Source organism: Sinocyclocheilus anshuiensis, unplaced genomic scaffold (assembly GCF_001515605.1).
Source record: "Sinocyclocheilus anshuiensis isolate Anshui unplaced genomic scaffold, SAMN03320099.WGS_v1.1 scaffold1089, whole genome shotgun sequence".
NCBI lineage: Eukaryota > Metazoa > Chordata > Actinopteri > Cypriniformes > Cyprinidae > Sinocyclocheilus > Sinocyclocheilus anshuiensis.
In genome coordinates this window covers 1,563,463-1,586,797 of record NW_015555709.1, presented here as the reverse complement: position 1 = coordinate 1,586,797, position 23,335 = coordinate 1,563,463, and the positions used below count along the sequence as shown (strand labels likewise).

General features: G+C 36.4%; 1 protein-coding gene across 3 annotated transcripts in view; it reads right to left on the bottom strand.

Annotated features, from left to right (window-relative positions):
• LOC107671869 (MICOS complex subunit mic25a-like) overlaps positions 1 to 23,335 on the bottom strand; it is a 98,238-nt gene that overhangs the window by 9,053 nt on the left and 65,850 nt on the right. For 2 of the 3 annotated variants that reach the window (XM_016464865.1, XM_016464866.1), the window contains 2 exons: positions 22,974 to 23,109; positions 20,397 to 20,434 (listed from right to left, as the gene is read on the bottom strand). In XM_016464865.1, coding sequence (XP_016320351.1) covers positions 20,408 to 20,434; positions 22,974 to 23,109 — 163 coding nt within the window. In that variant the 3' untranslated portion in view covers positions 20,397 to 20,407. Of the gene's footprint in view, positions 1 to 20,396; positions 20,435 to 22,973; positions 23,110 to 23,335 lie in introns of those variants that run through there. The other variant, XM_016464864.1, reaches the window with a different exon arrangement.

Below are 23,335 nucleotides of genomic sequence, written 5' to 3'. Positions count from 1 at the left end.
TATATATATATATATATATATATATATATATATATAATCATCATTTATTGGGTACTTTCAATTGGGAGGTGGCTATCCCGAACCCTAACCCCTAAATTTCAATTTTCCAATGTTGTTTTTAAAATTATCGTTTTGATTCTTTTAAAAAGTGAAGTTCAAAAAAAATATTTGTTTTATATTTTCTTTGTAAATTATGAAAATTTTCCTGCATTTTTCATGTCACTACCGAAACAGTGTATGTTTTAGTCCATTGGCTGTGACTGATTTTAACTACACTCCTAAACTTATGATCAGGAAATATTCCTCTGTCCCCCCTCTCTCATATATACAAGGTGTGAGTAGATGTCTCTCATTTTGAGGTAAATTGTTTTCAGAAGTCTGAAAATCTGTGTGTAACATTAAGGAACGTCACTACCGAACATCTTTTTTCTGCAATTAAGCACACATTTTTGGGTGTTATTCCATATCATTTAGTTTATATATGTGTACCACTCTTCAGAACTGTGCTAGCTAACCATGTCCTGATTAGCTTCTTTGAGCTAGGTTCAAAAGTATCTAAAATTGTCACTACCAAAACAGTCATGACCGAAACATGTCATCATTGTTTCGGTAGTGACAAAAGGGAACACATAATACTCATATTTTGGGGGACATTTTTGGGACGTTTCCAACTCTGTCAATTCTGTAGAATGGCCCATATATAACATAATGAAAGTATGAAAGTATGAAAGTATTTAAAGTATATTAATATAAATATATAAATTATATAAATAAATAGTTATATAAATTACACATTAAATTTGAAACAAATTCAAATGTAAAAAAATATAATATATCTAATATTTAGAATAATATTTAAAATAAATACACTATAATATATCACATTAATATTCAATTATACATATATATATATATATGCGCGTGTGTGTGTGTGCTATATATTAAAGTGAAAGTGACGTGACATGTGGCCAAGTATGGTGACCCATACTCGGAATTAGTGCTCTGCATTTATCCCATCCAAAGTGCACACACACAGCAGTGAACACAGACACACCGTGAACACACACCCGGAGCAGTGGGCAGCCATTTATGCTGCGGCGCCCGGGGAGCAGTTGGGGGTTCAGTGCCTTGCTCAAGGGCACCTCAGTCGTGGTATTGAAGGTGGGAGAGAGCGCTGTACATTCACTCCCCCCACCTACAATCCCTGCCGGTACGAGACTCGAACCCACAACCTTTGGGTTATGAGTCCGACTCTCTAACCATTAGGCCACGACTTCCCTATATAGCATAATGAAAGTATATTATAATAAGTATATTATAATTATAAAGCACAAAAGTAGTAAGTAATGAAAATATATTACAAGTATATAATAATAAAGCATAAGAAATTATAAATTAATTATATATTAATTATATATTGAATTTAAAGCACAATAAAAATATCTATCTAGATAAAAATATAATAAAATTCACAAATAAAATATTTAAATTAAAGCATAATAAAAAAATATATAATATAACCCATTTAATTACAGTATGAATGTAGCTTCAGGGTTAACAAACTGATCCAACAAAACCCAAATGTGAAAGTAGTTGGAGTTTGTTGGGGCATTGTGTACCTTTATAAACCTAAATCGCAAATTGGATGTCCACCAAAGAAAGTGATGTAACCTACAGAAACAGTCGGGCTGATGTGAGCTGCTGCCAAGTGACTAGTTCTCCTCTCTGAGGTGTTGTCTAAACTCCCCTTTCCATTAAGGGCAGAGAGAGACAGCTGCTGTCGCTACGATGGCAAACAAGAGAGAAGCAGATGAAGAAGAACGATCAAACAAAACAAACAAACAAGGCCGAGAGGGAGCTCGACTCTGAACTCTGCAATGAGTAGAGCACATGAGGGGAAAAAAGGGAAAGAAATCGTCAGCAGCGACAGTGAGTTCAATCTAGGAACAAGTTCTGCTGATTTTAACTTCAACTTCGGATATGCTGCTCTCTGATCTGTCTGCTCCTTTCATTTGAGCGTCAGATAAATCACACAGACACGGGTAATCAAATATGCGAGAGGAAGTACTCCACAACACATCTGGCATAAAGCACGTCCTGAATAAGGCATTTAATGAGCCTGATAAGAGCTGATCTACTTCTTTCTCACTTCACCTTTCATTAGGCAGGAAGTTTCACTGAGGTATGTAACTTTTTTTCTCAAAACAAAAAAAAAAAAAAAGCCAATCTGGACAAAATACTTTAAAGGCCTATTCAAACCGAATGTGAAACTAAAATGCAAAACGAATAGCCAACAAAAAGTCTATTCACATCAAAAGCGTAACGAATATACATCAGGCTACATTAAAACTAAATTAACTCTCGTAAAAATAGGTGGTGCTAATCAACAAAGAAATGTATCACAGTTTCCACAAAAATATTAAGCCGCACAACTGTTTTCAACATTGATAATAAGAAATGTTTCTTGAACAGCAAATCAGTTAATCAGAATGATTTCTGAAGAATAATGTGACACTGAAGACTGAAGTAATAGTGCTGAAAATTCAGCTTTGCATCGCGGGAATAAATTACATTTTAAAATATATTTAAATAGTAAACACTTACTGTAAATTGTAATAATGTTTCACAATATTACTGCTTCTACTGTATTTTTGAGCAAATAAATGCAGTCTTGGAGAGCATAAGAGACTTCTTAAAAAAACAAAAACAAAAAAAAACGTACTGACCCAAAACCTTTAGACCTTATTATAGAAGATATTTTACCAATGCTTTGGTTTATGACCACCGTTTCTGTTCTAAATCTTGCTCACAGCAAACATTTGTTCTATGCTTGGTGTGAATAGGCCTTAACGGTTGTTCATACAACTGAAGCTGACGCTGAAGCAGATTGCACTCTTCAGAGCATCAGAACATGTGGAAGCCGGAAACACAGACTCACACTTTATCTTTCAAACACAAGCACAATGTCAGTTACTTTCTTTTGCAAAGGTCAGGTGGGTTTCGTGACCCCAAGCTCCCTGACCACTACATCATGTCTGGTGTGACAGGACATTGTGAGGAAGAACGAATATATGCATGACCTCTGCCCTTTTCATCTCTGGACATAAAGCTAGATATGCCCTTTGATCTAATGACATCATCATCATCCAAAACAAAAAGCCCCATCTAAACAGAACAAAACACACTTCCAAAATCTCCCAAAATACACGGAGTTTACAACATAACTATGAGGTGCAAGAGGAAACTCAATATTAAATTTTCAGCCTGCAGCACTTATCCAATATCAATTCATTCAATAAACAAGATGTATGGCACAAGGACTATATGAGTATATATAAATGAATTATTTTTTAGATAAGTCAAATCCTTCTTCTTTATTGAATAACAAAGATCTGTATTTAGGTGTTTCTTCAACTGTGAGCACATATGGACCTGTGAACTTTTAGAAAGTAAACTCTCTGGAAATAGACTTTTTACACATTTACTTTCATTACCAATAATTTCACAGTGGACATATGAATCAAATGGGAATTCTGCCATTTTGTTATTTTTTCATGACCATTTTCACCACTCTGTAATTTCCATCACATCTCAAATGATGTATTGTGCTTAAACTTTCTGTGGTGCAAATTACACTTTAAATATGGCCACGTTCACACAGCAGCAGAAAACGGTTCTCAGTCCTGTTTTTGAGTCCTTAATATGGTTACATTCACACAAAGTTCAGCTATTTACGGGCATGGCAACCGCATTCTGTAACCGAACTCACACCCGTAAATTTTCAGGACTCACAACCGCATTCTCAGAACACACGCGCTGTGTGAACGGAACAGGACTGGACAACTAGTTGTCTGTCACGTCATACAGTGCGAGAGAGAGCCGCTCTGCCGCACAAACGCGCGTCTACCGTGTGTTACGTGTTTTCGGTAACTTACAGTGACAGAGAAATGAGCTGCGTGTCATCTGAACATTTTAGAGCCCGTCAGTTTTCCACCGGAGCCGCTCCCATCAGTTTTGTGTTCTGCTCGCGATTCAAATGCTCCGCTCTCCACCCAAATTTAAAAGCTGCTGTTGGTTAATGAAGATTTGACAAAAGAACTCGCGGCTCGATTGGACTCTTGTCGTGTCAGAAAGTGATAAGACTTTCAGTTTTATGGACGTTGCCATCTTTGATTTTACTTTGGTCACTGTCACTATAGTTACTGGTAAGGAATACGGGCTTGACTCTAGGGCTGCAACAAACAATTATTTTGATAATCGATTAATCTAACGATTATTAGAACGGTTAATCGACTAATCATAGATTATTTCGCTGATTAATCAGTAGACATTTATTGATTATTCAGCTTTTGCAATTAGTTAAAATATTGAGTTATACATATTCTAACAAATAAATTAAGGTAATCACTTCAGCTTTTGAAAGTCATATGTAATTACAGTTATACAATTAATTTATACAAATAAATATATTTGGCACACAAAATGAGATGGCAGAGAAACTCTTATTCACCATTTAATTAGCTATATAAAAAAGTAGCTGAATGACGCATCATTCTGCCTAAAATATCTTTTTGTAAGTCATATGGATAAGAAACAAAATAAAGGTTAAGTGATAAGATATTTTATTTTTGGATAAACTAATATTCACAACATAATCTCTCTTAAAATACCTTATAGGGTTATGATAATCAAAACAGTCCTGAGCTAGATCAAGCTTTGATCGCTGCAAACCAAACTATGCCTTTAATTAAATGTTTTTTTCCCCACTAATAAAAAGATTTTATCATTAGCTAGCTCCACACTGGAGAGCTGCTTTATAACAGAAAATCAAGTTGTAATTCTAACTGAAAGCAACACTGACTCTGATTTTTCATGTTTAATAATACTGTAAATCAGCTTGATTTAAAGGGATACTCCACCCCAAAATGAAAATGTTGTCATTAATCACTTACCCCCATGATGGTCCAAAACCATAAAAACGTTGTTCGTCTTCGGAAAACAATTTAAGATTTGGATGACAAAATGGCGCTACGGTGATGCGGAGAGACACAGAGGAGACGAATTGTTGAATAAAGTCATTATTTTTGTTTTCTTCGTGTACAAAAAGTATTCTCGCCGCTTCATAACGTTACGGTTGAACCACTGATGGCAGATGGACTATTCTGACGATGTCTTTCATACTTTTCTGGACCTTGACAGTGTAATTTACTTGGCAGTCAATCGGACAGTCACAAGCCTCCCAGTTTTCATCCAAAATATCTTAAATTGTGTTCCGAAGACGAACAAAGTTTTTAGGGGTTTGGAACGACATGGGGGTAAGTGATTAACGACAAAATTTTCATTTTGGGGTGGAGTATCCCTTTAAGGCTATCTATTGCATAAAGCACTATATAAATAAACGCGAGGTGTCTGGACTTTACTGGAGTACTGAACTGCAGAGCTCATGCAAACATCCACATCACTGTAATCAGATGCGTTTTAAACTGCTGCTTTCTCACAGCTGTCAGTTTTTGATCTGTTTATTTTGTTATTGAGAGGAAAGCACGCAGTACATATTTACATATTCATCCAAACGCCACTCAGCAGCCTCAGGTTTGGCTGCGTTTGCTCCGAGTCTGAAGCGCTGCCGCTGCCGCTGCGTCTTCTTCTCTTGATTTGCATCAGGAGAGCTGAATTACAGTCTTGCAACAATTTTTTATTGTCGACGTTTTCGATAATGTCGACTAATCGTTTCAGCCCTACTTGACTCCCGTTGCACGTTCATACAGACAGTATTCTAAACACAACTGTAACCTGCTGTGTGAACGGGACATTTCGAGACTCACACCTGTAAAGGAAATACGGTTGTCAATCCCAAAAACTGACAGTGTGAACGTAGCCCATGTCTGGAATTAAATGACCAACTCATACGTTTTGCTAAGTCTAATATATGTTATGTATCCTAAACTGTGTTGGGGGTAACGCATTACAAGTAAGGCTACAAAGTCATATAATTTTTTTTTCAAGTAACTAGTAAAGTAATGCAATACTTTTAAATTTACAAAGAAATATCTGAGTTACTTTTTCAGAAAAGTAAGTTTGGGTTATTTGTTATTAAAAACAAATAATCTAGCCCAGCCCAGTAACACAAAAGTAATGTAACGCATTACTTTCCATAAAAACGTAACTAAGCAACGCAATTAGTTACTTTTTTATGGCGTAATGCAATATTGTAATGCAGTGTTGGGGAAAGTTACTTTTAAAAGTAATGCATTACAATATTGCGTTACTCCCTAAAAAAGTAACTAATTGCATTACTTTCGTTAATGTGTTACATTACTTTTGCGTTACATTTTAAATCTGGGCAGTGCTTGCTTGCTTGTTTGTTTTTAATATAAAAAAGTTCTTCTTTTACAAATGCAAAAGCCCTTTCACCCCAAAAGTGAAATGAATACGCCTGAGGCTGAAGGAAATGTAAATTCACGTCTGTACCATAGAGGGCGCACCTCAAACAAATTGCATGAAGATTATAGTCTCACGGACCACTGGCTGAACGTCTGATGCATACGGCACACTTAGCTGGAAATACTTCAGGAGTTTCGAAGTAGTCATCGGATTGGTTCGATTATACAGGATTTCCGGGAGACGTGCCTGTAGCGTTCTTTAATTTTCCGCCTGGAAACAAAAATGCTGTGGCGCCAAACCCCCTCACGAAAGAAGAAAGCTGTCGTGTTTACAACCGTGACGACGAGCGCTTATCAAGATCAACTAAACGCTGGATTTTCAAAAGTATGTGAAAAATTTAAAGTTCGCGGCATAGAATCTTTAAAATATGTCCGAGAGTTTTATACACTGTTTTACTGTTATTGTGGCGACATTTCCACGCCCCTAAACATGACATGGCACAAAACAAAACGTGACTGGTTGCTTAACCTGTCACTCATATGGCTTCTTGGGCGGGCCTTGGCCATTCAAAGCGGCCAAAGTTCCCAGACCTTCAGCCTTCAGTCTGACGGTCTGGCTACGCGAGACTATGAAGAATATGACGCAGGAGAAGAAAGTTCACCACTATTCAGCAATAACAAAAATGAAACACAAATGTGTCATTTTTGCTTATTAGTATTGTTGAATTGGATCATCGAAGGTCAGTAGCAAAGACATTGGTCAATAAAATGAGATTAAATACATAAATGACATTTGTCTTATTTAACGTATTTACATGTTTTTATTCATTTTGAGGAACACTGAATCCATTTTTGTGCAGGTGAGATGAGTAAATGCATTTTGACATTTAGTCTAGAACTACACTAACATCATGTTCACACAGCGCACACAACGCCTCTACACTTACTCCCGATTTCTCTCAACATGAGGAAAGGAGAGTTGTCAGTCAATATATGGGAAAACAAAGTAACTGGCATTACTTATTTGTAAAAGTAACTCCGATATTTCCTTCTAAATGAATAAGTAATGCGTTACTTTACTAGTTACGTGAAAAAGTAATCTGATTACGTAACTTGCGTTACTTGTAATGCGTTACCCCCAACACTGTTGTAATCCAATACTTCTAAAAGTAACTTTCCACAAAACTGATCCTAAAGATACAAAATTCATTAAATTTACACGTGATATTTAACTTGACTTTTCCCAAGCCTGCTCTTCACTGATACATTTGAAAATAAGCAAAAATAAATTATGAAGGCACGTTAAAAACGTTTTAATGTGACCATGTAACAAAAAAGCGAAATACGTTAGATTAGAAAAACAAAATTATGACAAAAGAGCCCATAAATGAAGAAACAACTCTTTTACGGTTTATGCACAGATTGCAAAATAAAATATAAAAAATAAAATAAATGCTTTATAATTAAAAATAAATGAATTAAAATAAATATGTAAAAAAATAATTAAGTAAACGAATAAAAATTGATTATGGGAACACAATAGTTAAAATTGTATAGTATAGATTTCAGCTCCCCCCATCAGCATTTGGTCTTTCTGAATTGGAGATCCATCATTTCAGTCACTTGACAGGCAATCTGGTACTCAAAGAGCAAACTTCTTACCGCCGGTTGTAGAAAGGAGGGGTGAAACAAGAAAGAACTGCAACAACAAAATATCCCTGTACTAGTTGGATGATGGGAGCATTCACTTTTCACAAAATGCTTTTTCAAACGAGAAGCCATTTCTTCCGTACGAATAGTCCGGAACACAATAAGCTTATTCTGAAAATAAAAAAGCAAACAAACCCCTATTTGTTGTAGGTAAAGAAACCCACAATTTGGTTGCTCTTCTTATGATGTCTGATGACAACTGTGAAAAAAATAGATGTCGTTGAAGCCAGTCCGTGGAGGTACTTCAAACCTTCCTTTGTGGATGGACTGATGGCCGGTCCAAACAGTATTTGCCGCTCCTCCTAACAGCTTCAATAGAATAAAACAGAGGAAAGAGCTTTTGGAGACCAGACAGACAAAGTGAACCGCCTTGTTCCGCTGCCAAATGGGAAACAGCACACGGATGCTTTAGGGGTAACAAAGTAAGAAAGCCATTCCTAATGCACTTTTATCACACCTGGAGAGTGTTGAAAAAAGAGAGTTGACTGCAGTGTTACTCAGTGAAATCCACACACAAAAAAGGAAAGATTCTATAGTTCAAGTCTTGAAGCTGCTTTTTAGCAGAACAATGTCTGTCCAGTCGGTGGACTCAGGGTTATCAGAAGGAAGGCACAGTGGTGCAACTGCGGCTCTGCTGCAGAAAGGTCACATCAGCCATTGTGTTTCAGGCTCTTGGCCTCAGGTCCCCCGCTGACTGCAGCTTCAGGGCTTTGTGAGGATGTTCATAGGCCATGTGGCACGCCTGAGCCAAAATGAAGACTTCAGAATAGGTTTGATATGCCGTTTGATAGCGCAAAGTGCAGACACTAGCGATAGAACGATTGGAGGGGGAAGCACAGAAGCAAGACACAAGAGAAGAAGTACAGATTGAAAGATGAATGAGAATTGCAGCTACAAAGAGCGGTGAGCCAAGCATGTAGTCAGCCTTTCTTGATTTAATCTTTTTGTATTACAAGCACCGTGTATTGTCACATTTGGTTCCAATACCCTTCTACCGCAAAAAGAGCTAATGTAGGCGCAAATTGAATCTATTTTCGCAACAAAGGCCTAACAACACAGAAACTGCTGTAAAGATTTAACTCTAAGATATAAACCCTATCAAAGATTTTGATTTATGCAATTACACTGAATGGGGTCTGAAGCTTTCAAATGTCAAAAAAGACACATAAGTACCGAAAACTATCATAAAAGTGTTCCATAAAACTTGCGAGCTACATTCCAAAGTCTTCTGAAGTCATACAATAGCTTTGTGTGAGATCAGACTGAAATTTAGGTTGTTGCCCAATGAAAATCTTCCGTCAACTCTTAACGCATTCATCACCGCAGTAAAAAAAAACCTATGCCATCATTTATTTTAAATACATTTATTTTATACTAAGCATACTTCAAATCCATTAACATTTATTGACATATCACTTAAGACCAGTGTTGGGCAAGTTACTCTGAAAATGTAATCAAATTACTGATTACTGATTACTCCTTTTAAAAGTAATCACGTTACTGTTCTGATTACTTTATTTCAAAAGTAATTAGTTACATTATTAGTTACGTTACTTTTTTCTCCATGAAATTTATGAAATCCCAGCATACACACTCCCGATAAATATTTGTTATTAAAGCAAAACATTCACAGAACACTGTTATTTTTAACTAAAGCAAGTGGCTGCTGCGTGCATGGTTTGGCATGGCAGAATGCCAGCAAAGAGCGCTGCATTTATAATCTCTAAAAGACATCTCAGTTCATGGCAATCTCACAAATCTCTGTTATAACACAATAAATATATGCATAATGAATCTTTCATAATGTCTACAATTCGTGTGTTATAATGAGAGAATTCGTGAACGCAAATTTCAGCACTGCATTGCTCAACTCTGCAAACACGTGTTATAGCCTAAATAGAAACTGCATATGCTTGCACCTGTTAATCATCTATTTTATATTAGTTCATGTAGCTTTTGTGCAATAGATGAATAACAATTTACTTGTTTTAGATATTTTATGTTTAGATATTTCTATTTTGCGGGAGTCCCGTGAATCATTTTATTCTCCCGCATCCCGCGCACACACACGAGTCTCTGCACTCGCCTATCAAGTCTTGTCCCGAGCCGCACTCTGTTGCGTCGGGTCTCGTGGGAGAGCAGGTCTCTAATCCACTGGCACTTGACTCGACAATGCGTGTGCTACATCCTTTTTACAATCTCCAGATTATAAAACACTGCATTCTGTCAGCAATGTAACGCGGCAGTAACGTATAGAGACCTCGGCTTGTAACTGTACTCTAATTACTATTTTGAAAATTTATTTACTCCGTTACTAAAAAGGTAATAAAATTACAGTAACGCGTTACTAAGCAATGTGTTACTGCCCAACACTGCTTAAGACTTACTGATATAAAAGTATTTCCTTATTGCACAGTGCACATTAATATTATGCCTAAAATGTGTTTTAATATAACTGTTAATAAGGATTGTATGATCTATGTATAATATCAGTCTTTAAATGCAAGATATTTAAAGTGTACCTGAAATATACTTGCAATAGTTCCACTTTAGCACAATCAACTATACTTCAGTTTATCTTTAGTTGGACTTCAGCACTACTTCCACACAATTAAAGTGCATTAAGCACAAAATTAGTTGTTCCAATTTAGCAGAATTTAATTATACCAGTTTAGTACACCAAAAGTACAGTTGCAGGGTATTTTTATTAAGCACATAAATATGTAAATGTATTTGTAGTATATTAAGCACAAAATAAATGTATTTCAAATACATTTTAGTTTTTTGTTTTTCACTAGGGCAGAATCATTCCGAGTTTAACTTTTTTCAATGAATCACTTGATCCAGTTAACAAAGTAATCTGAATGATTCGTTCAGACTGAATCACTTCTGAATCAGATTAGACTGAATCAGTTCTTAAATTAAACTCAAACATTTAGTCACAGTGGTTAACAGCTCACAGGATGGTATGATCAGTAAAAACTTAAAAACTTGGGTTTCTCACCCAAATCTATCATGACTTCAAAAGACTTTGAAATTGGTAATTTTTGTGTCCATTTTGAAGTTTAAATGCATAGCTTAGCCAAAAGTGAAAATTCGGCCATGAATTACAACACTTGATTCATTTGGATTTCTTTGAAATTAACTTTTTGACGCGTCAAATTTTTGCTATAACAGACAGGAACTGGTACAACAGAGACCGAAATCTCTCAGGTTTCATGAGGGTCATTGATTGAATTTTCACTGTCTGGGTGAACTTACCCTTTAAAAACTCCTCATTCATTTTAATTCATGAAAAAAACTATATTTGTTATACACACAAAAATAATTCACACAAGTTTGGAATAACATGTTTGTGCATTGATTACTTTTCATTTTTGGGGGAAATTATTAAGCATTCTTGATGACGCCAGTATAAAAGAAACGAGTTTAAGAAGCTATCATTGCTATTATTGCTGAAAAAACATGCACAATAAGACCAAGAATAGCCAAAAATTAAAATTATGTTATTAATTACTCGCTCTCATGTCATTCCAAACCTATATGACTTTCTTTGAACCCCACTGACTTTCATTTACCTTCCACAGTAGAAAAAGTCACATTTAAAATGACATGAGTGTGAGTAAATGATGACAGAATTTTCATTTTTTGGTGAACTATACCTTTATGAAAGTGAACAGGGTCAATTTTGAGGTCATGTTAAAATAAACACAAAGAACATCCACACCTTGGGTTCTACGACAGAAAGAAATGGCAAAACAGACGTTAAATACACCTTTCTGCTTTTGTGTATCCTTGATCATCATGGGTAAGAAGCAGTAAGTAAAGCACGGCAGCTTCTAAAACCCATTTGAGTGTTTCTTCAGCCTAGATCCACATGTTCAGCTAATCAACAACACAGCCACTTATCTTAGTTAGTTTCCCCACAAGACGAAAGATTACAATGAATTTTAATGTACTCCTTCCTACAGCTTTGATAAAAGCAGAATGCCTTAAATGAAGGAGAGCCGTAACCCCACGCATATATGTTGCGTCTCCAGGGCAGAATACATTAACACGTGTAATTGGGTCCCTGCAGCATTGCACCTTTTTGATGTAAAGGCTTTCAAAAATCAATGGCAAGGCAATGGTCTCTGTCGTATATATATTACAATACAGTGCGAATCACAGTTTTCTAGTTCGCCAACCCCCCACACACACGTTTTTATAGACACGCAATAAAAATTAGATAAAGAAAAAGCTAGGGGTGGGTACCGAACTCGGTACTTTTAAGGGTACCGACCGTATTGCGTCGGTACTACCGAGTACCGATTCACGTTAAATCAATCGGTGCCAAATTTCGGTACCTGAGAACGCATCTGGGCGCATACGCTACAGAGAGAGAGAAAGAGAAACCCTGTCACGTGAGGTCACCCCTGCAACTCGTTCAAACAACACACAGGGCAAGCCGAAATGTTGTGAAGTGTGGTTACATTTCTAGGGCCATATGGTTTCTGCGAAAACGCGGACGGGATCGCGGAGTCCATTCATAAAAACGTAATTTACTCTATAGCGCGGAATGCCACGGAATTCGTAAATTTTGGACGAATAAATCAAAAGTAGCCACAGCCACTTAATTCGAATCGCGATATGAACTAGTGTCTGTGAATATTAAAATGCAAAAAGACGGTTTAAATATGAATCCTGCATGTTCTGCTTGCCTCTGTATGTATGAATGGCGGAAACTCAGTTTTGTTTACTATAGAAATACTGAAACACGCGTGACGCTCGCGGTGATTTTCGGCCTCTGCGTCTCACTATATGACGGCATGAACACAAAAACTTAATCTCCAGAGCTGCTGTGAGAGTCACTTCACGAGAATTTTACCATTTCATTTGAGAAAACTAGCATCATCATACTGTATACACACAGTAGCTTCATGGCAACCTGTCAAAATAAAAGTACGGTTTAACATAACAGAAATAAATTAATCTTGTATTACTTTTGTACGGTATAATGTACATCTTTAAATATTACATTTTCTATTAAATTTAAATAAAACAATTAAATAAAAAATATATATATTACAACCAGATTAATCACTTAATTGTAGAACAAAATAATACAATTATTAGCCTATTAAAAATGTTTTAAAGGAATATTCACAGTTTTTCTTCCTTTAATTTTCATTTGATTTAAAATAAATGTTTAATTCCTTCATTTGATTTTCAGAAAAATTCAAACAAGAATATCTGGGGAAAAAAGAAAGAAAGAAAAAGTTTGTAGGGCCCTATTGTTCAAAATGTTGAAACTGAGACTTTTGGACTTATTTTTTCACTGAAATAAATGTTTTTGTAATTACACAGAGAGTAAAGTACCGAAAAAAGGTACCGTTGGGTACCGGCACCGAAATTCAGGTACTGATACCGGTACCGTACCGGTTAAAATGTGAACGGTACCCAACCCTAGAAAAAGCCCCTCCATCCATTTCCCTCAAGGTCTTTCTCAGTGTGGCCGTGTGAAGCTTTTCGAGCAATTACCGCAAACAAGATAATCCTCGCCATCTATTATATTGTGTAAATGCGCTGCTGGAACAATACGTTTGTTCTGAACTCAAACCACTTTAGCATGGCACTTATGGAAAACTTTTCAAATCTGTGCCGCCAACAAACTCGCCATTATACTTGATGTTGTTTGCCAATGCGAGCTCTATTATTTCAAGACACAAAAGGAGGAGAAAGGGAAGCAGCTACAAAAAAATAAAGATAATGGTGTTCGCTTTGATTGGTTCCTTCGAACACAGGCGGACTGAGGATCAATTCACTTTTTGAAAAGACGGGAAGGTTGTTTACAACGAAGGACCTGCAACAATATGAAAATGAAATCAATAATCCCACTGTGAAGAATAGATGGATGCAGGCTCGAAGCGTCTGGTCTTACATGAGAAAGGGGCAAAAAAATGAAAGGCAGAGATTGGGAATGATAAGCCTTGTGCCTGCCGTCGAGCACTGAGGTATATATTTTTAGCAGGACTGTAGAAGTTGACGTATGCGATTAGTTAAACAGGTTTACCGTCATTGTCATTTCATTTTACAACAACATTTTATTTTGTGTGATTTCCCTGAATAATAGGAGAAAATGTTTACACACAAAAGTTATTCTCAGTTAATTCTCAAAAGCAGGGTTTCTGCAGACATGAACAAGTTAAATTTAAGACTTTGCTGCTAGTGGCTGGTGGCAGCTGTCAGTCTGATTCTGGCAGGTCACGTGACCTGCCAGTGGCTGGCTGGCAGCTTCAGGCAGCCGCTGTAGATCTGCGAGTAGAACGCCTACCCTATCACTCTCCCTGCAAGGAAATACACTATTTTATTATGAATATATTTTTATGACTCTGTTTTTTTGGATGATTGACCTTTTAGGTTTTTTTCCCCAACTAAAGCAGTCAAATGAACGTGATCACGGCTGGTTGCTTACTGACGCTTCGTTGGACGCTCAACCAGCCAGCCTCTGCTGCCTCTCATTCCAAGGAAATCATTCTGATTTTATTTTTGTTATTTCTACATTGTTTTTGTAAACAACTTTGAGTCAATTAATATATTATTTGCGTTCATGTCCTCCTATAACAGTTTCCTTCAGGCAGCCGCTGTAGATCTGCGAGTAGAACGCCTACCCCCCGACTGGTGGGTTACTGCCGCTTCAGTGCAGCCAGTCACTTTCAGCTCCGAATTGAACAGGTTCCATATCACTCCATAAAACAACAAATATGTAAAAGAATAGTCATATGAACAGATGTACAATAAAACATAATATTATTATTCCCGTATAGAGTGGAAGGAGAGCAACATAAATCTGCCATAAATCAATGGTTCCTGACAGTGGACTTCCAGCCGCCAGGCAGCCAACCACTGGCAGATCACGTGACCTGCCAGAATCAGACTGCCAGCTGCCAATGGTCACTGGTGCTGCCAATCAGTTAGGGATTGAACCCCTAATGGAGTTTAAGTTGGCTTTCTTTTATAGAATTATTAAAAAGCATTGCAGTTTGTCCTGTTGTTGCTGAAATTACTTTATGAGAAAGATTCATGTTATTGGGATAATTCACGTTTTAATAGGCATTTTTATGCTTTACATTATTGCATAACAAATGTTATTACATAACATAAATCGTAAAATCGTCACAACTAGTGGCAGTATCCATACAAATTAGAATGATTTCCTTGGAATGAGAGGCAGCAGAGGCTGGCTGGTTGAGCGTCCAGCGAAGCGTCAGTAAGCAACCAGTTGTGATCACATTCATTTGACTGCTTTTATTGGGAAAAAAAAAACTAAAACGTCAATCATACAAAAGAATAGAGTCATAAGAATATAGTCATAATAATAAAAAAAATTATTTCCTTGCAGCGACAGTGATAGGGAACGTGATATACTCGCAGCTCAGCAGAGGCTGGCTGGTTGAGCGTCGAGAGAAGCGTCAGTAAGCAACCAGTCGTGATCATGTTCATTTGACTGCTTTAATTGGGATAAACCCACCTAAAACGTCAATCATACAAAAGAATAGAGTCTTAAGAATATATTTATAATATTAAAATAATGTATTTTCATACAGCGACAGTGATAGGGAACGCGTTATACTCGCAGCAAATGATGCGTGTGCTAAGTGAGTGAACATCAAAGATCACACAACAGAACTGCGCTCTCTCTCTCTCTCGCTCTCTCTCTCTCCTTACCGTTAAGTAACTTGTGCATTGTTTTACTTACTTGTAACTTTCCAGTGATGTCTGTGAGAAAGATATATTCACTCGACAAGCTCGCGCATCTGCGCCGCCGCGCGCTCAATCCACTCAGCGTGCTTGGTTTATCAGCTCGCGCACATCAGCTATACAGGCGTTAATACTGAATGTTTAACATTATATTCATTGTATACATATACTTCGTAGTAGACATCCTTAACTCCTTTCTGCTGTCTGTTGTTCTGTTGTCGGTGTTTCTTTGTTTGAATATGGCGCTTATCACATGCTGTGTGGTATCGGCGTTTGGTATCGGGGCATTTTAACGAGTACGAGTACGAGTACAGGAGACCAGTATCGAGCCCGATACCGATACCAGTATCGGTATCGGTGCATCCCTAGAGGTCACTGTATGGAAGAGTCCATTACCTTGTTAATTACTGCTCCACCAATGAAAATAGTTCCAAACAAAGTCAAAGCAGAATCAATCATTGCACATCTCTAAACACACTGGAAAAGTTGCTCAGCCAATCAAATTCAATTACTGGAACTGGATCTGTTGTATAATTACCATTTTAATCACTCACAACATTCAGAATGTTCATTATTTTCTGCAGTTTTAGACTGACTCAGTGAAGTTATAGTTATTGTAAAGGTATATTGTAGTTATAAACAGGACAAAACTTCTGTATCTGGGGTGTTTTTTTTAGAACTTAACCAGGGTCAGTGACATTGGACTGTTCAATAATTCATTACAGAAAACGATACAACTTCATTGTCCTAACAAAACACTATTCTCATCTAAGCTGAAAAATGTTCAGAGCGGATGCCCTCCTACCTTGACCCAGTCCGTCTCTAGTTCTCAGCTTTTCATTTATCTAATTCTATTTTCAGGTTTGTTTCATTGAAAGAGCTAAGCAGACAATGTATTGGTCTGCACAGATCACACACAATAGAAAGATCTCATTTTATTTGAAATGTCTGCTACAGACTAATTTAATGCACTATTTATTTGAACGCCCTCTTAGGTGACGCTTGTATTGATGATTTGTTTGTGGACCCTGGAGTCAATGCCAGTCGCTGCATTTGTGTCTTGCTCAACATCCAAATAAATAACAAGCTGTCATTCAATATTCCAGCAGCACTTGATCTGAGAACTCGCGTTAACACACACAGCTCTGAGTTGGCACAGCGGGGGTCATGGGAAGGCCTCGGAGCACCTGGCAGCAGTTCCTTTCAGCCAATCGAATGAAAAGAGGTTCCATCTCTGGGCCTCACTGGAGAAATGCAGCAATACACTCCGTGATCTGACTCAAGTGTGTGTTGATGGACGGCAGAGACAGGATGGGGCGCAGGTTTGTTAGGGGCTGAAAGTGTGTTTATGCATGTTTCTAACCTAGCTATACCTTTGGGGAAAATCTGCTTATAAATGCTCCCTGAAGTTAGCCAAGAGTCTGCTTTTGAGAATCATAAATAAAGCAAGAAGCTACAAGATGTGCAAATCAATGTGCATTACAATGATTTTACCACAATTAAGTTGTTTTGTTAGGTACAACACAAAGCAGCCTTGAGTAGCATATTGCTTTAATAAAACAAAGGCAAAAGCAATGATAAACCAATGTTCAAATAATTAAATGTAATAATAATAATAATAATAATAATAATAAATTTACAATTAATTAATTAAACAGTAGTTTTTGTATTTTAATGTATTATAATAGTATTATTATTAAATATACAATTATATTTTAATAATAATAACAACAGTATTTACTTAGTAGTAGTTTAATTTATTCTTGTTATTAAATTAGTTTTCATAAAAATAATTAAAAAAATATTTAATAATTATTAAATATTAAATAATAATAATTAAATATAATATTTTATTAACAGTAACGGTAGCAGTTGTAATAATAATGAGCATTTAACATTAAATAATTTACAATTAATTAATTAAACATTGTATTTGATTTTATTCATGTATTATAATATTATTACTATTAAATATAAATTATATTTTAATAATAATAATAATAACACATTAAATTATTTAACCAGTAGTAGTTTTATTTATTCTTGTTATAAAAGTTAGTTTTAATAAAACTATAATAATTATAATTATTATTATTATTACTATTAAGTACAATATTTTATTAATAGTAGCAGTAGTAGTAGTAGTAGTAGTAGTAGTAGTAATAATAATAACAATACATCCAATTATTATTTAAACACTGGTGTTTTTACATTTCATTCATTTATTATACGATTATAATTTAAATTCTAGGGTACACGTGAGCAGAGCACCCCGCAAACTCTCTCACTCTCCTCCCTATATTCACTATATTTATAGTATCTCAGAGCTCATATGAGTGCTGATGTAATTCTATTATGTGGGCAGGCGCTCTGAAACATCTGTTACAAGAGCACGCACTGGCCTGAACTGTCATACACACTGTCAACACACACACACACACACACACACACACACACACACGGGGCATTAGCCCCTGAGCCTGCAGTGATGCTGATGGCAGAGCTGGGGCTTTGGGGGCAAAATTAGCACTGGGAGAAACAGCATTAAAAGTTTTGGGCAGCCTCTCAAAAAGTTCAGCCTTGACACAACAGCCCCTGCCGGCCCACAGCATCAATCCAGCGCCAGACATGCAGGGCTAACTATCCTATTCCCTTCTCCCACTCTCTTTCTCTTCCCTTCCATCGTTGTGTTTTTTTATCCATTCTATATCTCCTCCCCTCCATCTCTCCTTCAGCAGTCGCTCACTCTCTCTCTCTTCTCTTCCTCTCCTCTGTGTTAAAAGCAAGGGAGCTCAAAAAAAACATCAATCACCATCAAAGTCGGTGCGTCTGGCCCTGGCCGTAAATGAGCGGAAGATCCTTGAGCAGGGTGGAGCGTGCAGGACGGAGGAATCAGCCAATCTTGGAGTCATTATCCCAGACAATGCCCAGGGAAGCATAGGTGCCCCCTCAGACAGAGAGCGCGGGGTTCGCTCCCGGCACAAATGGATCGCCCGACTCCCGCTCCTTCTCTCCGTCTCCCTTCATTCCAGGGCATGCAGCCTTCCCAAAGTGAAGTGTGTCAAGCGCAAGAGAGCGTTTCTCTAGTAAGGGCTTCTATAGCTTCAAACAGCTGTCTGGGAACTGCTATGATGAGAAGATTTGGCTTTGATCTATGCTAAAAATTGGGATGAGCAAAGCTACATGACAAGCTGGTGGGTTGTCTGGAAATCTAGTCGGCTAATCAGTCGTCGCTAATCACATTCGGCATTTTTAAGCACTGGAAAATTAGGCTGGTGCATTACCACTTAATATAGATGTGTCTGTTTTTAAATGTCGATTGAAAACATACTTGTATAGATGTGTTTATAATATTTTGTGATGTTTTTTGTGTATTTTGAGTTTGATTATTTTGCTTCATCATATTGTGTATAGCTCTTTATAAATGTATCTTTTATGATTGTGTTTTTATATTGTGTAAAGCACTTTGTGCGTTGTAGCTTTAAAAGCGCTATATAAATAAAATTGTACTTACAATCAAAAGATTGGGGTCAGTCTTCTTTTTACTTGAAGTACAGTAAAACAGTAATAATGTGAAATATTTTTAAATTCAACATTTAACTCTTTCCCTGCCATTGACGAGTTATCTCGTCTTTTACAAGAAATCGCTTCCCCGCCAAAGACGAGTTTTTACACTCGGGGGCGCTATTACACATCTTCTGAACGAGTACAAAACCTCCCGAACAAAAAACACACGTGAACAGGACGGAGAAACGAGCAATCTCTTATGTAAACAGATGCATATGAAAAATAATGCGATCATCAGAAACAGACAGCATATAAATGAAAACTGCATAATGTTACAGAGTAAGATGTTGATCCAGGAAGTGGTATATGTCTGTGCAAGCTTTGGAGGTGTTGATGGAATCGATTTACTGGATTTATGCTTTGATAATCGTACTGAATATTATCCAGGTGTAGTTTTTGATAAAAATGTGATTTTCTCACCTTTTTGCTCAAAATTATGCATTTTTATGAAACCTACCTATATTCAAGTGTTGATTATATTATTATTCATTTTATTACAATTGTACTGCTTTTTGTGAGAATCTGCATTTTTCAGGATTCTCTGATAAATGTGTTCAAAAGAACAGCATTTATTTGAAATAATAATCTTTTGTAAAATTCTAAATGTCTATACTGTCAATTTTTTATCAATATAAAGAACAAGAATCTCTACATCTGACCACAAGCTCATTTAGCTTATATGTAAATGTGTTTCCTTGTACTAAACCCATATTTAGTCAAAATCATTGTCTTCAATACCACAGCTTTGCGTATGTTTAATTGCTGGAGTCTAATTAAATGCAGCTCGATTATAACAAGGTTGACTGCGTTATAATTCACACCTCTAGCAAGCAACGTCTGTTCTATAATACTGACAGGTAACAAGTGTTGTGCTAAGAAAAATATTATCTAGAGGTGACTCACCTCAGCGAGTGTTACTTATAATAAAAACTGACATGTCTGTAATTTAAAGGAATTATTCACTCAAAAAAAGAAACATCTGTCATCATATACTCACCCTCATGTTATTAATAACCTGTTCTATTTGGCATTTTCTGTAAACATAAGATAAGACAATATTTTATGTTTTTATACATAGAATGCAATAATAAGATACTGAAGCTTTCTGTGAGGAAAAGACTGAATTTAAGTAATTAAAATCACTGAAAATCTTCTCCTCTGCTGTATAACTGTATGAAAAAGAACAATGACATTTTGCTAAACTATATTTGTGTTCAACGAAAAAAAAAAAAGTCATGCAGGTAACAGATTTGGAACATGAAGGCGAGTAAATAAATTTCCAATTTTGGTCAATGGCTCACTTCCTTAACCATACACTTTTTATGGTCAATTTTGATTTCATGTTCACCCAATAAAAAAAAGAAGGGAAAGCCACATTAAAAGCCAAACTCTCTTTCCAGCAGATATAGACATACTGTACACTCTTGCCTCTGGCCCACAAAGTGAACAAATATCCCGAGGCTTTGTGCACATAGAGAACGATGTTCGATTAGCCAAACGAATACCATTGATCTGTATTTTGTGTTTACCACCTCCTGCTTTTGTAGCAACAGCTATTCCCTGCTTATGTGAAAAGTTGGACAAAGACGCAGCATGAAACTGCACACACAAAAAATTGCTTGATCAAACTGCATTGAAAACCCTTTTATCAACATTCTCAATTCAGAAAGACTCAAGGCGAGAAAAGGGCAAAAAAAAAAAAACTGGCCAAACATCAAAGACGTTTTCAACTCGTATTGAGTACCAGTGCTGCTAAGTAATAGCAATTAAACAGAGTTCAAATCAACAGTCGACACTTGCATTCAACAGTTACAATACAGCACGGATGAGTAGAGGTGAGGGGAATGAAGAAGTGAGAGCGATAACCCGCCGGCAGCAGCACGCGGCATGCCAGATCCACATCCTGGTACTGCGAGCCATTGCCATAGCAGTGATTATCACACACTCCCTGAGTGCAGTGTGTACTAGTGAGCCAGCATCCCATCCACACACACTCTCTTTCTCTCCTTGCGACTGGGGGTGTGATGGAGTGGAGCCATTATTCTGCTGTTGCCTGGCTACAACTGAACATTAAAAGTAAAACTCCAGGAGAATTAACACCTTGAAAAGGACACCTTTACCTACAGTGCTGCAGCGAGGGCGTGCGGACCAACAAGAAACAATGCAGCGATCGTAAATTCTGAGAAAAGACTGGCGACTGGAACCCAGGTTTTTATTTTTAACAGGATAGTTCACCCATGACATCATTGACTCACCCTGATGTCTTCATTCCAAACCAGTATGGTTTTATTCTATTGTAGAACACACACAAATGAAGAATGTGAAAATTAAGATACTTTCAAGAATATTCGGGGTCCAGTCAACATTGGATTCCATTGAAAAACAATATTTTTCAAAATATCTTCTTTTGTGTTCTACAGAAGAAAAAAAACATGCAGGTTTGGAACAACACGATAGTAATTATGATTACAAATTTTGTTGAACTGTACCTTTAAGTCCACATATTATGTTAATCAATGTTTGTGTGTCAGTAACAATTAAAATTTTCCAGCCTCTCTTTCTGATCTTTAGGAGGCGTTCACACTGACAGCCATTTATAACAATCAAATAACTAGAAAGTGACTCACTTTCAAGGAGGTTTGAGGCGACATGAGCTACAGACCATTGGCGAGAGATCAACTCTATGCAAATGCGCTGCAAATTCAATGTGGATGCCAATGGCCATTTACATTTTTATTTATGCATTTGGCAGACGCAATTATCCAAAGCGACTTGTGCATTCAAGGGATAAATTTCATCAGTTTTTGTGTCCCCAATGAATTAAATCCATGATCTTGGTGTTTCTAGTGCTGTGCTCAATGGAAGCTTTTTTTTGTTACTATATAAAACGTAATTAATATTCATTAATAATATTCAAATTCATGCAACTTTTTTTTTTACATTAGAGCACACAAACTCTCAATAGTTTATTTTGTTAACACATCTTAGTAATTTTGATGAAATTAACAAAACCAAAAATTATAATACTTAAAACATAAGTTACAATGCATTCAAATAATTTTGAACATTCATATTTAAAATTGATCTGTTAAGCATAATCATTTTTTAAATAACCAAAAGATTTTATACAGTATTTTCCTTATTAGATTTATTTACATTATATTTTTTTATATTTATTCATTTTAAATTCAGCTAAAATTGACAAACATTATATAATACTTAATAGATCATTAGTTAAAATGGATTCAAATAATTGTGAATAGCATGAACATTTGATTAATATTTCATATATATTCACATTACAATAAACAATTGATTACCTTTTCATATAACTAGATTACATTTTTAAACTAAAGTAATTATAAAGCATGCTAGTGCTATATTTATATTTATTTTTATTAGTATTTTATAAGATTTTTTTTTTAATAATTTTTTAATGCCTATTTGACAAGTATGTTGAACTGACATTTTAACATTACAGTACATAAATGAACTTTGCGCCCCTAAGATTTTAACTGAGGTCACAAATGCTCCTAAACAAAATCATTACTCCTAAATCTTATGGTTTCTTACCTTCTTAGCTGCACTGATGCACTGCATGTACTCTTTGGCCAGATCTGAGCACTGAAGCGTCTGCTCACGGTTCTGTCTATAGCAGTTCAGGATCTGAGTTTGCAGGTTCGAACACACTGGCTCCACGTTACGTGGCCTGTGAAAAAGGTCAAAGGTCAGTGAGAGGGAACCATGCAGGCAGTGGTTATCTAACTTCATCTAACTGCAAAAGCAGAGGGATATTGTTGTACACATCCTGCATGCAGTGATAATAAATATTTTATATGAAGCGCAACCAAAAAACAGACTCAGCTGTAAAATACAGTCGCATGACTCACTCATTTCCTTTCCTCCCTCCCTCCCTCTCCCACCCCTCCCCCAAT